This window comes from Rutilus rutilus (genome assembly GCF_951802725.1).
Source record: "Rutilus rutilus genome assembly, chromosome: 14".
Lineage (NCBI taxonomy): Eukaryota > Metazoa > Chordata > Actinopteri > Cypriniformes > Leuciscidae > Rutilus > Rutilus rutilus.
Genome location: NC_140219.1, coordinates 4,081,506 through 4,096,711, shown reverse-complemented (window position 1 = coordinate 4,096,711; position 15,206 = coordinate 4,081,506). Strand labels below are relative to the sequence as shown.

The 15,206-nt window shown below is 39.2% G+C and overlaps 1 protein-coding gene across 2 annotated transcripts in view; it reads right to left on the bottom strand.

Moving 5' to 3' along the window:
- dock2 (dedicator of cytokinesis 2) overlaps positions 1 to 15,206 on the bottom strand; it is a 118,918-nt gene that overhangs the window by 18,350 nt on the left and 85,362 nt on the right. For both annotated transcript variants that reach the window (XM_084430589.1, XM_084430590.1), the window contains exons 27-34: positions 4,413 to 4,511; positions 4,119 to 4,213; positions 3,022 to 3,100; positions 2,760 to 2,860; positions 2,555 to 2,613; positions 2,323 to 2,471; positions 1,177 to 1,262; positions 539 to 695 (exon numbers count right to left, since the gene is read on the bottom strand). In XM_084430589.1, the coding sequence (XP_084286715.1) occupies positions 539 to 695; positions 1,177 to 1,262; positions 2,323 to 2,471; positions 2,555 to 2,613; positions 2,760 to 2,860; positions 3,022 to 3,100; positions 4,119 to 4,213; positions 4,413 to 4,511 (825 nt within the window). The remainder of the gene's footprint in view (positions 1 to 538; positions 696 to 1,176; positions 1,263 to 2,322; positions 2,472 to 2,554; positions 2,614 to 2,759; positions 2,861 to 3,021; positions 3,101 to 4,118; positions 4,214 to 4,412; positions 4,512 to 15,206) is intronic.

Here is a 15,206-nt window from a genome sequence, read left to right as displayed (position 1 = left end):
ATGGGATGGATCTGCTTTTAAACCTCCAGTGTTTATGCTGGAATATTCATCTGGTAACACTTTACAATAAGGTTCATTAGTTAACATGAACTAAGAATGAACAATACTTCTACAGCATTTATTAATCTTAGTTAATATTAATTTCAACATTTACTAATACGTTATTAAAATCAAACTAAGGTTGCATTGGTTAACATTAGTTAATGCACTGTGAACTAACATGAACAGCTGGATTTTTATTAACTAACATTAACAAAGATTAATAAATACTGTAACAAATGTATTCCTCATTGTTAGTTCATGTTAGTTAATGCATTAACTAATGTTAACTAATGAACCTTATTGTAAAGTGTTACCATTTATCTTCATCTACGTGTTTGTTAAATAAAATGACGGGCCAGGCCGATGAGAAAATCCCTTTTATAGATAGACAGATTACCTTTATTGTCATTATAAACACGTTTAACAATGTTTTCACTGACGTTTATGTGTGTGAGATGTTAAAGTGGTGTTTTAGCAGTGGGTGGGCGGGGCTTACCAGAAGATTGACAGTGCAGCTCATGCGGTTGTTCCGACTGTCATCGCTCATCACTGTACGGTAGTCAAGGAGACGCTCGAGGAGGCCGGTCACCAGGGTAACGAAGTGTTGCACCTCGGTCACCAACAGGGGGCGTCCCTGAGCGCACTCTAAAAGACTGAAGAGGCACACGGTCAGACCAGCTCTCGTGCTCCTGGCTTCAGTTTGAGTCAGAGATTCAGGAGGATTTAGAGGTTCTTATGGAGTGAAGCCATGATTATACAAGACCACAACGTGTGTGTGTGTGTGTGTGTGTGTGTGTGTGTACAGGGTTGGTCCCCACAAGGATAGTAAAACCTGAGATCACCTACATTGTGGGGACCAGCAAGCGGTCCCCATGGGTACAAAAGCTTATAAATCATACAGAATGAGTTTTTTTTGAAAATGTAAAAATGCAGAAAGTTGTGTGTGATCAGTAGATTTAGGGGTCGGGTTAGTGTGTGTGTGTGTGTGTGTGATGGGTAGGTTTAGGGGTAGTGTTAGTGTAAGGGGATAGAATAAATAGTTTGGACAGTATAAAAACCATTACGCCTATGGAGAGTCCCCACAAAGATAGCGAACCAGACTGTGTGGGTGTGTGTGTGTGTGTGTTTTCGTACATGCTCTGTAGCAGCTCCATGTATCTCTCGTCTCCTCCGCCTCCTTCCACTTCATGATCCAACTTCAGAATGATCTCGTTCTCAAACTGAGAGAGAGAGAGAGAGAGAGAGAGAGAGAGAGAGAGAGAGAGAGAGAGAGAGAGAGAGAGAGAGAGAGAGAGAGAGAGAGAGAGAGATCATTAAAAAGTTCAACAGTGTCATATGCTAAACTGTGTGTGTGGGCAGGTTTTTCCACAGTTTTTTGGAAAGCATCTATTAACAAATAGCAAAACCTAGTTGTTGTGATGTCCCAACAAGACAAACATAAACCCTAAACATGCTAAAACATAATTCAGTCAAACAATACTTCAAAAAAAAAAAAAGTTTAAATTTAATCCTTAGAATATTTTTAAATATTCCATAGATATATATTTTTTAAATATTTGTAAAAGCATTTTAAATCTATTCCATAGAATTTATAAATATTCAATAGAAATATTTAAAAATTATTTTTAACACATTTTACCATGTTTAAATTCATTCCCCAGGATCATAAATATTCCATAGATTTTTTTTAAATATATATTTGAACACATTTTACCATGTAAATCCATTCCATAGAACTATAGACATATTCCATAGAAATATCTTACACACATTTATAATTTATTTACAAATATAATATATTTTTTCATATATTTTATAATATATTTACAAATATATACACATTTTACTATCTTTAAATCCATTCCATATTATAGAAATATATTTTAAAATATTTTAAACACATTTTACTATCTTTAAATCCATTCCATATAATTATACAAATATTTTTAACACATTTTACACTGTTTAAATCTATTCCACTGAAAAAATACAGATGCAGTCTGTTGCCTGGCCAATGCTAATTATAATTAACTCATCAGAACAATAATACAAATTAATGAGAAGTCCCCACAGGAAAGGAGTTTAGCTTATTTTAAGAATAAGGGAAATCAAATCAAGATCTCCGCCTTGATATAAAAACAGTGTGTGCGAGTGTGTGTGTGTGTGTGTGTGTGTGTGGTGTGTGTGTGTGTGTGTGTGTGTGTGTGTGTGTGTGTGTGTGTGTGTGTGTGTGTGTGTGTGTGTGTGTGTGTGTGTGTGTGTGCGTGCGTGCGTGCGTACCTTTCTGAAGTTTCCGGAGTGGTTGTGTTCACACTGCATCATGTCAAAGAATATCGGGATGGTTGCTCTCCGCAGCTCTTCCTCAGGGATGAGCGTCATCTCCAGGATAGGACCCACCATCGTGGGAATGAAACAGATCTTATTCATACCTGAAAGTTACAAAAGTTAATTAGCATAGATGTTATATTCATAATGCATTCGCATCACTGTGGATGTGCACACACAGTCTTACCGAGCTTGTACCACATGTCTCTGATAGCGAAACCAATCAGCCTCCTCATGTCCCCGTATCTGAATGAAAGAATCAGGCGTGTTTATGCATATTTTATTGTTGCACTATAGTGGTGAGGGCCAGACTTCTGAAAACATTATAAATAGAGTGTGTCTGTGAGCAGCTTCCGCTGGTTTAACTGGGAGGATTCTGGTTTAAGACTCACTTGGCCAAAATCGTGGTCCTTTTGGTGGGAGAGAAATGCTGCAACTGCAAAGACTCCTGGGTAATAAACGCCACAGCCAAATGGAAGTAATTATTCCATAACTACAAGAGAGAGAGAGAGCGGGAAATCATGATAAAATGAAATCGGGATGTGAGATATTAGGGCTATTAAAGCTAATTGAATCCGATCTTGATAAAGCTCATGTAAGACACGCACACACACACACACACACACACACACACACACACACACACACACCGACCTGCACTTCAAAGTTGTTGTTGTCGAGGAACTTGAGGTTCATGGTGTCGGCGTATGTGTTGATCGCTCGGAGGAACACTCTGATTGGACGAACATACCAGGGTTATTATTGAAAAACATCTTCATTACTTAAAATAAAAAAAAAAATAATAATAATAATAATAATAATTTTATACAAAATAAATACAAATCTTTAAAACAGAAAATATACAAATAAAAACATTAAAAATATGAATAAAAACTATAATAGTATCTCTCATTGATTCTTAATAAAAGTTCACAAACACAAAGACAAACATGAAACTTTTTTGTTTGACTTCTGTATTAATCCACGATTTCTACAGATGACATCAAATGAAGTTTGGATACTTGACTCACATTTCTAAATGTCTGAACCTCATTCCTCAGATCATGTGTTTGTATCTGTGTCTCAAATGCTGCAGTATCTTTTCCCTAACATCACTTTTCTTCAATATTGAGTATCAGTGCCTTTGAATCAGCTGTTTTTTTATTTATTTTTATGTATATCTTCAATTTCACAACCAAAGTTTAAATACCATTTTCAAACTGTATAAACTTCAGATGTTTTGCTTGTAAGGTGTAGTAAAAGTGTTTTTGTGCAACTTTCTTCACAATAAATAACATCTGATTTAGTATTTCAGGCATTTTTGAGTGTGTCTAAAGTGTCGGACTGCTGTTTGTGTTCCCAGTATCTGATGATCAGCAGGGTCACAGATGAACATAAAACACTGTGATATTGAATTCCAGGGAAATATACTGAGGTCAATAAAACACAATATACTGCCACTGTCTGCCATTAAAAAGAACACACAAACACGTGAACAATCCATATTTTCAGCGAGCTCAGTATGTTTATTCCTCTCTAAATCTCTCTTTCTCTCTTGTCTGAAGTGTAATCAATGTTAACATAGTGTTTGTGCTGCCGAAGACTCGGAGATGTCTGGACTGACGGTGGCTGTTACTGCGGTTCGTCTCAGGAACTCGAGTGTGTTGGTGTTTTCTCAGGAACTCGAGTGTGTTGGTGTTTTCTCAGGAACTCGAGTGTGTTGGTGTTTTCGTGTGTGTTTTTGCGCTCACCGGTTTTGCACCATGATCATGGTGACCCAGTCAGAAGGATAGACATGTTTACCAATGAGATCCTTAAACAACAGAAACGTCTCCATCAGGAAGTCCTGCAAGAACAAACACAAGATGCTTAACGACAGACAGACAGACAGACAGACAGACAGACAGATAGATAGATAGATAGATAGATAGATAGATAGATAGATAGATAGATAGATAGATAGATAGATAGATAGATAGATAGATAGATAGATAGATAGATAGATAGATAGATAGATAGATAGATAGATAGATAGATAGTCTTACCACTAGGTCTGAGGTCCCATTGAAGGTCTCGATGTAACAGGAATAGTGTCTGTCTCCCATCTGACTGAGAATCGCCGTCATACAGGCCACCACACGAGACTAGAGAGAGAGAGAGAGAAAGAGACAGATCTGAGGATCAAGTCTGAACTTCAACAACAACAAATACAAAAGTCCTGAAAGTCCCGACTCTGCTCAGCTGATGGGACTGAAGATGATGAACAACATTTCAGACGATTTAGAGAATCTTTCAATCATTCAAATTGACGTCCAATTTCCCCTCCATCGTTACTCTGCATGTGCCATCCCTCTCTCTCTCTCTCTCTCTCTCTCTCTCTCTCTCTCTCTCTCTCTCTCTCTCTCTCTCTCTGAGCGGATGCTGTGAGTCAGTGGGCAGAGTCGGCGTGTGCGAGTGAGTCTATTCTTTCTTTCTTTCTTTCTTTTTTACTTTTATACTAAAACATTTTTGAAAAGAATACAAAGAAAGTTTAAGGAGTGGGGGGGTTTGAGGAACGCTGTTAACCAGCGCTTTGCTGGTCAGCAATGGCAGGTCCACACAGCCAAACAAAGTTTGAGCAACTTTCACGTGGGATAAAACTGGCGCTGTGATGAACTGCTCTGTGGAGGATTGTACAGTAGTTTGGCTGTGATATAGCACAATATCTGCTTCTCGAATGAACAGTGCTGTGCTTATCTTCTTTGATACCATTGAGAAGGTAAACAGTGTAGTTCAGAGCAGAGTAGTAATTCAGTGAAGTGTTTCTTACTCACTTGAGCTCTACTAGAGGAGGGGTGGCTGTCCTTTTTGCTAAGAATTTCTTACCGATCTCATGTGAGGTTAAACGTGATATCTGGCAGACTAATATTTGTAAGGGCTCAAATTCAAGGCAGTTTTAATTAATGTTTATGCTCCAACAAATGGTAACGAAAGAGTACTCTTTCTCAAAAATGTAAATACAATACTACAGAATTGTAGCTCTGATGATTTTCTGTTTTTGGGTGCGGACTTTAATTGTATAAGGAACTATAGATTAGACCGAAATCATAAGGAACCTCATGTTGCCTCAAGTCGTGCTTTAAATGAACTGATTGAGACCATAGCTTATGTGATCTATTGAGGGATCTAAATAATGTAAGACAATACACGTGGGTACATAATAGAGAAAATTGTATTTCTTTAGCCAGATTGGATAGGTTTTATTGTTTAAGCATCATTTTAATGTTGTGAAAAGTTGTTTTATAACACCAACTGTTTTTTCTGATCTTTGTCTAGTCACATGTAATGTGTTTATAACAGATATGAAGCCAAAGAGCGCATACTGACATTTTAACACTTCCCTGTTAAGTAAGGTACAGTTTAGAGATGTTTTTTGTTTCTTTCTGGAATGATTTTAAATGAAGAAAACCGTGTTTTAAAAATGTACGACAGTGGTGGGACAATGGAAAGGTTGAAGTTAAAGTACTTTGTCATCAGTATACTTTCAGTGTGTCTCGGGACATCACTAGATCAATGGAAAAACTTGAGTCTGAAATAATGGAGGCACAAGGGTTAGCAGAGATCCCTGGGGAGGGAAGACATATTGAGACAATTAAAGGGCTGGTTCGGAGTAAAATCAACCTAGGGTCCTTTGCACCATAACATCGAGCCAAACACCCCCCCAGAAGCCTTTTTTCCCTTGGTCGAACATTATTAAAGTTAGAGCTTATTTAGAGATATCAGCCGGATGGCTTAGTGCAGGCGCTAATGGATCCAAGGATGTATCTCGTAAATTACCCCAATAATAATGCCCAGAATGGCACCAAACTTCTACAGTAGTACAAATAGGTTCTGTACTCATAAAACGAGGCATTGGAAAGTTTATAAGTACATCAGGAGTTTATTTAAATAACACTTGCCTGATGGCTAATGCTACCGCTAACCCGCACGTCGAGGTCACTTCAGTGATTAGGGAAAAGCACGTAAAAGTCCTGGCAGTCCTAGGTTGATTCCATCCCTTTAAAACTAAGACATCTCTTCTTTCAGATTTGCTCGGGATTAAAGCACAGGGGGCTCTGGTACGATCTCGCTTTCAGAATTTAACACAAATGGATCTAAGTTTTTCTTTAGTCTTGGAAAAAACGAACGGTCAGAGTCACTATACTCACTCCTTACGCTTTGAAAATGGGCAGAAACTGACAAAGACATCTGATATTAGAAAACGAGCTGTACAGTTTTATGACATTGTATAGCAGTGAATATAGAAAGGACAAGGAGTTGTCTGCTTGCTTCTATGAAGGTCTGCCAAATGTCTTGGAGGACTCAAAGGCAGAGCTGGAGACGCCTCTTTCGGAAGAGGAGCTTCTGAACGCTCTCAAGGGCATGGAGAGTGGAAAAGCTCCTGGGATGGATGGATGGACTCCCAGCTGAGTTTTATAAAGAGCTTTGGGCTGTGCTGGGCGAGGACCTGCTGGCAGTCCTGAATGAAAGCTCTTTGCCCTTGAGCTGTAGGAGAGCAGTGATCACATTGCTACCTAAAAAGGGTGATTTGCAGGAGATCAATAACTGGAGACCTGAGAGTTTGCTTTGTTCAGATCTTAGAGTCCTTTCTAAGACTCTGGCTAATAGACTGAGAAAAGTGATGGGGCAGGTCATTCATTTTGATCAGAGGTATCGTGTGCCGGGTTAGGTCAATCACAGATAATGTCTGTCTCATACGGAATATTTTAAGTGTTTCAAGTCTTTTAGGGGTAAATTTGGGGTTTATCTCTATTGACCAAGAAAAAGCATTCGATCGCTGAGCATCAGTATCTATGGGCTTTTGGTTTTAGTTCTGGTTTTGTTGATATGATAAAAGTGTTGTACCAGGACACTGAGAGTTTACTGAAGGTCAGTGGTGGTTTGAGTGCCCCTTTTACAGCTAGTAGAGGCTGTGCACTGTCTGGTATGCTTTACTCCTTAGATATTGAACCAATGCTGAATAAATTAAGAAATCAGATGAAACATTTAACATTGTATCATGATATACAACATCAAATTTCAGCTTATGCCGATGATGTAATTGTGTTGGTAAATGGGCAACGAGACTGTAATGATTTTGTTGTGGTGGTGAGACAGCATTCAGAGTGAGAATCCAATCGCAGTTTATTAACAAATATAATCCAAGGTCATAGTCCATACCAGGCAGAGGGTCAAGCACATGTAACCAGTCCGGACACAAATACAATCCACTGAGGCAGATGGGAACACGAAATCCAAAACTCAGGAAAATATAAAGAAACCAGGAACTGCTCAAACTGCTGACAGAGTCTGAACCGAACTGAACCGAACCGAACTGAACCGAACCGAACCGAACCGAACCGAACCGAACCGAACCGAATCAATCAAGACTTCATACTGAATAAAGGCAAAAGGCATTTAAATAGACAGGGTGATGATGAAATGAAACAAGACACAGCTGAAACCGATAAACTAATAATGAGTAGAGGGTTCTGGGAAATGAAGTCCAGGAATAACAGAGTCTATGGAGACGGTGAGGGACTAGGCTGCCATCAGTTGGCACATGATGGCGCCTGCAGCTGACAGATGTAACAGAGACATTAATCAGCTGGTTTCTGTTCTTAATGATTTTGGAATCATTTCAGCTGCGAAAGTTAATTGGGGGAAGAGTGAAGCACTGGCTGTTGGGAAATGGGAGGAAGGGCTAGCAAAACTACCTGGTGGGATGAGTTGGAAGAAAGAAGGTTTATTTAAATATCTAGGAGTACATCTTAGGGATTTAAATACCCAACAAAGGAACTGGGAAGGGGTGATTGAAAAAAATTGAAGGAAAATTGAAAAAATGGAAATAGATTCACTCACAATTGTCATTTAGAGGAAGAGTTTTAATAATCACCAACTTGTTTGCCTCTACATTGTGGCATAGATTATCTTGTGTGGATCCACCTGTTGGACTACTGTCCCGATTACATGAATTGAACTGAAATATCTTTAATGTCCCCAAGGGGCATTTTGGTTCACAAGTAGCCAACACATACACATTCGCACAAAACACAGTTAATTCTAGTGAATTCATTTTGGGACTGTTTACAGTGGGTTCCTCAAAGTGTGCTCTTTCTTTCCGAAAGAAGAGGGAGGACAAGGCTTGGTGCATTTGCCAAGCAGACACGCTACCTTTCGTCTGCAGTTTATTCAGAAATTTCTGACTGGCCCTGTTGATCTGGCGTGGAGGAAGATGGCAAAAACGATTTTGCACACAGTAGACGGGCTTGGACTGGATGCTGCGCTGTTTCTAATGGATGCTAAACAATTACGTTTGGCTGGAGTGCCTCGATTTTATTAAGAACTTTTCAAAGTGTGGGGACTTTTAAATGTTTGCAGACTGGAGGAGACCAATTCTTTGTACTGGTTACTTGAAGAACCTCTAATCAAAGGAGCTCGCATGGTTATTGCGGGTGAGAATATCCCGGGATTTACGCAGAGACTGTGTGCTTCTAAAACTGTGGCATTGAGGCACATAGTTAATGTGGCTGGACCTGAGATGAGTGATGTAAATGCAGTAGCTACTTTTTGGGTCAGAGGTCAACGCGCCACACACTAACTATAGTGGATATGTGGAAAACAACATATGTGACAAATGAGGAATTGATTTTAATAAGGGATTTTAAGAATGGAAGAGTGACTCTGGATATAGGAGACCCATTTCCAAAACTTGGGATTACACCAGACTTAAAAGAAATGTCAGGACCTTTGTTTATTCTTTTGATATCATGATTTAATTTGTTATTAAAAATCTCTCTCTCTCTCTCTCTCTCTCTCTCTCACTCACTCACTCACTCACTCTCTCTCTCTCTCGCACTTACTCACTCACTCACTCACTCACTCACTCACTCACTCACTCACTCTCTCTCTCTCTCTCGCACTCACTCTCTCTCTCTGTCTCTCTCTCTCTCTCTCACACACACTCACTCACTCACTCACTCTGCACTCACTCACTCACTCGCACTCACTCACTCACTCTCTCTCTCTCGCACTTACTCACTCACTCTCACTCACTCACTCACTCACTCACTCTATCTCTCACACTCACTCTCTCTCTCGCACTCACTCACTCACTCACTCGCACTCACTCACTCACTCTCTCTCTCTCGCACTTACTCACTCACTCTCACTCACTCACTCACTCACTCACTCACTCACTCTATCTCTCACACTCACTCTCTCTCTCGCACTCACTCACTCACTCACTCACTCTCTCTCCCTCTCTCGCACTCACTCACTCACTCACTCACTCACTCTCTCTCTCTGATCAGATGATAAATGATACAGGTAGAGGGGAAAAGTGATGGATGATGGATGGATGTTTGCAGACAGAGAGGTGAGACCCATCACTCACATAGACCTCACAATCCGGACTGTACGCTGCTGATAAAGCGTGTGTGTGTGAATATGAATGAAATTAAGAGCAGTATATTCTGGCGTAAAGCGGTATATAAATACTGGAAGACGACAGTGTCTTATAGTGTCAAATATACACTATCGTTCAAAAGTCTCTAGGTCATTAAAGTGTTTTTGAAAGTCACTTCTGCTCATCAAGGCTGCATTAAAAAAAAACAGTAAAAACAGCAATATTGTGAAATATTATTACAGTTTAAAACAGCTGTTTTCTATGTGAATATACTGTAAAATATAACTTATTCCTGTGATCAAAGCTGAATTTTCAGCATCATTACTCCAGTCTTCAGTGTCACATGATCCTTCAGAAATCACTCTAATATGATGATTTGATGCTCAAGAAACATTTCTGATTATTATCAATGTTGAAAACAGTTAGCAGCACAATATTTTCTCATATTTTTGCAGAAACGTTGATATATTTTTTTCAGTGATTCTTTAATGAATAGAAAGTTTAAAAGAACAGCATTTATTCAAAATAGAATCTTTTGTAACATTATAAATGTCTATACTCTAACTTTTGATCAATTTAATGCATACTTGCTGAATAATGGCGCTTTTCCATTACCAGTACCAGCTCGACTCGACTCGACTCGACTCGCCTCGACTCAGCTCGGCTCGGCTCGCTTTTCGCTCCGTTTTCCATTGCAGATAGTACCTCCACAATAGTACCTGGTCGTCATAGCGACACCGCAGGAAACTGCCGTGACTTAATCTTTTACGCGAGACGCGCGAGACACACCCGCTACCTACACACACAGGACAATGGAGGAAATTGAGTGTATGCTGTTTTTGGATGTTTTTGTTTTTGTTTTTGCTGTTTTTTATTCAGGATACTGCGTCTGGCGCGTGCAATGATGACGCAGTGAATAGTGACGATTCTCTCTGACCAATCAGCAGTCTGCCATGATTTCACGTCACATTTTAGTATCGCCTCAGCTCGCCTCAGCCCGCTTAGAACCGCGCCGGAGGTGGTACGAAAAAAAGTACCTGGAAGCAGGTACAGGTACAACTTTTACACAGTGGAAAACCAAACAGAGCCGAGTCGAGTCGAGTCGAGCCGAGCCGAGCCGAGCCGAGCCGAGGCGAGCTGGTACTATGTAGTGGAAAAGCGCCATAAAAGTATCAATTTCTTTATTTTTTCAAATCTTACCCCCAGACTTTTGAACAGTGATGGTGTATTTTTTTAGTTTATTGCAAAATGTAATAGTTTGAGAGTGTAATGAAAATGATTACATCATCCGTAATGCATCATGGGATCATTATACTCTATGTATACTACTATACACTAGAATACACAAGGAAATATAGTAACATAGAAAAAAATGACACACTTCTCCTTTAAGACTTAAAAGTTATAAAGTGATAACTCCAGCAGGCAGACTCAGTCTAAAGAGAAGAGTTTCAAACGATTGTGCTGAGACAGACTCAAGTGATGTTCCCATTCGCTGGTTAAAGAGCTCTGAGACCCGTCCTGCTGCTGGAAATGTGCTGATAACACACACCTCTATTCCTATATAAATGGTGAGATTTCTCTGTTGTGTGTGTGATACATCTCCCTGCTGTCTGTCTGCAGTGTGAAAAACAAAGACAGAATGATAATAAAACACACACATAAGCTCTGCTCGCTAATGCACAACACACACATCACATGTGCATTCACTGAAACCCAGTGAGCTGCCTAACACACTGCGATTTCAGCAATCCTATTAGATCGTTACGAATCACACTGTACGACATGGATCTAATGAAGCCGGGTACGACGTGTGTGTAGGCTGCATGATGATCACATCTGTTGAATCGTAGGTTAGTATGAAGAATAAAATGTGCTAGTGGTCAACAAACAGAGCGAGATGAATCAAACTTTAGAAAATTGTGGTTTTTATGTGCGTTTGAAAAAAAAAAGAGTGAAAGAGGAGAATATGGACACGGTCATGGCGGGAAAGGAGGCAAACTTGGCATGACAATTTTGCAAATGGAGCTTGAGGTGATTCGTTTTAAGTTTTAGTGCCATGTCGCATTGATCTGCAAGACTGGAAAAACTGGAAGAACTGGTTAAGGAACGACCATTCCTCGAGTAGACAAAAGACCTTGCTGTAAATTAACATTTGAACTCCCCCTTGTGCGAGAAAGTCTCACCTCTGAGTCATCCTAATCTACGTTTCATTCCCTCACCCCCTCTCTCTCATGCTGAGATCACCTGAATTCACCCAAGAAAATATATAGTTTAATGTGAATTATTATCATTGAGTATTATACATGTTTGGTATCATTTGAAATGTCTCAGTGCGACTGGTACAAATGTCTCATTTCCAAATAAGTAAAAGAAAAGGTAATAAGGTTTTAAAGAGTTTAGAGATAGCTGGCACACAAAGGAAGGTGGTCTCCTGCTCTCAAAAGGTGTAAACTCTGAATGTAAATTCCCATTGTTAGCAGATGTTTCCATATGAAAGAGGTTCTGTCTATAAAATGAAATGCAGAAAAGGGCTCTGGGCCTTTTTGTAACTCAACTCTTAGCATTATGTATTTTAATGTTAGTTTTGCATCTCTTCTCTTTATTCCAGAGCATTTGATGTTTTGTATTGATTATCCTTGAACTGATTATAAAATTGGCATAATACATTTACCTGACATAGTAAATTGTTGCATTTGATTATTCTAACTGACTTCCTTAAAGAGTTAAAAAGAATAGTCAAACATTTGTTCACTTTTAATGATGCACGGATATCATTAAAACCTTTTCATTTATGGAGAAACAATGAGAAAATACATATGAAAAAATTTATTGCATTTAATCAAAAATACTTTGCCACGAGAAAAGACCTTCCGCGCTGGTTGGATGCCGGACTTTGGGCCGACCGAGCGCGAGTTTACAGATCAATACACCATTTTGTGTTGCACTTTTATTGGCTAGTCAGTAGACGTAGGTCGTAGCAGCAAACACAATGTGAGATGATCATGCTGAATTTCTGACACTGTCTTTGGCTATCTTTGGTTGCAAGACCGTGAGAACGGCCATCTTTGAACCTGTCCGAGGATCACCGTTTAAGAGTCACGACCACAGAAATCAACACGATGGTCATCATTCATCCGGAGCAGACCAAAATCATACAATCTGTACCGGCATTACAAGACAGGGACATTAAAGCCTGATCCGAGTCAAAAACCTACATAGACTTCTGACTATCAACATAAAGTCTGGTCCATTTTGCAGCTTTGCAGCAGGGAGACCAAACACACCATTTATTATAATATATAAATACATATATTATACAAAACCTTTTGCATTTTTTAAATAAAGATTAAACATTTACCATACATCCATAAAAAATAGTCTTAATAATACACTCACCAGCTACTTTATTAGGTCACCTGTTCAACTGCTCATTAATGCAAACATCTAATCAGCCAATCACATGACAGCAACTGCATTCAGGCAGAGACGATCAAGAGGATCTACTGAGTCAAACTGAGCATCAGAACGGGGATTTAAGAGACTTTGAACGTGGCGTGGTTGAGTATTTCAGAATCTGCTGATCTTCTGGGATTTTCACACACAAGCGTCTCTAGAGTTTGAATGAGCCGAAAAAGAGAAAATATGCAGTGAGCCTGAACATGTCCATCTCTGTATGACCACAGTGTATCATCTGATATCTTCCAGCAGGATAACATGCAAAGTTTAAATCATCTCAAACTGGTTTCTTGAGCGTGACAATGAGTTCACGATTCTTATTACGGTTTTACCTTTAAGGACGTCCCTGCGTGTCCTTTAGTCAGATTTATCAGACTTCTGAGGACAAATTTGTCCCTAAAGTATAGTTAAGTAAATACACACACACGCAAACTCACACAAACACCCAAAGGCATAGAAAAGGACATCATGTTTGATGAAAATCTACAGTCAACAAAGGAACCACACACACACACTCAGAAATGGCAGGCAGGGCGGCAGTAGCGTTAGAGGTGTAATCTGTGTTATGTAATAAATCTAATTAAATAGAGCGGTGTCATCTATAAGGACAGATGGCTCACTCTGCCGAATGAAAATAAAACCACGCACACATGAGTCATGAATATCCCTTCATCCTGATTCCAGCGTCGCACCTGTTCAAACATCTCTTATCTTTTCTGATCCGTTTCCTGTTTCTTTCGTTACTCATTGAGAAAATAATCCATGCAGACCCCCACCATTTCATATCTCTGCTAAAATGTTAATTTGATTTCGGGTGGCTTCTAGATAGAATCAGGCCAAAGTTTACAGGACTAAAATTGCCAGAGCTAAAATTGTGTGTGTGTGTGTGTGTGTGTGTGTGTGTGTGTGTGTGTGTGTGTGTGTGTGTGTGTGTGTGTGTGTGTGTGTGTGTGTGTGTGTGCGCGTGCGTTTGTGTGTGTGTGTGTGTGTGCGTGCGTGCGTGCGTGCGTTTGTTTGTGTGTGTGTGTGCGTGCGTGTTTGTGTGTGTGTGCGTGCGTGTGTGTGTGCGTGCGTGTTTGTTTGTGTGTGTGTGTGTGTGTGGTGTGAATTAGAATTTTCAATCATTAAATTAAATTAAATTAGAATCAAATTAAATCATTAAATTAGAAATAATACCAGAACCAGATAATTGTAAAACCTAAGATCAGAAATCAATTTTACTAGAATTACAATTCAAACTAAAACTGTAGACTTTTAATAAAATAATTTAATATAGTATTAAATAAATTAGATTAATTACAATAACATACACAATAAAATCAGTAGGTCCACATAATGAATTATTATTGTAAATGTATGTAATAACATTATATAAAGTGATACAAAATGATGAGTAAAATCCTGAATCATCTAAACTGGGAGTGATGTTTTCATTTCTAATTTTACTTTACAACATCCATTTTATTTCCCTATTCTTGTTTACTACAGTTTCACTTGATATTGCACTAGTTGTTTTGGGAGACTTGGTAACACAAAAATACAGTTTTTGTCATCTTTTGAGAGACTCAGACAGAGATAAAAATAAAAAAAGATTGAGAGACACAGACAGAAAGACGACACTCGGCTCAGACTGTGACAGAATAACTGATGACAATGAAAACAGAAATAGACGAGACGAGGAGAGACGCAAACGAGGGCAAAAGACACACACACACATGCATGCATGCTTTGAGTATAGGTGTGTGTGTACTTTGAGTATGGGTAGGTGTTTGTGTGTGTGTGCGCATGCATGCTTTGAGTATAGGGGTGTGCGTGTGTGTGCATGCTTTAAGTATAGGTGTGTGTGTGTGTGTGTGTGTGTGTGTGTGTGTGTGTGTGTGTGTGTGTGTGTGTGTGTGTGTGTGCATGCATGCTTTGAGTATAGGTGTGTGTGTGTCCATGCTTTGAGTATAGG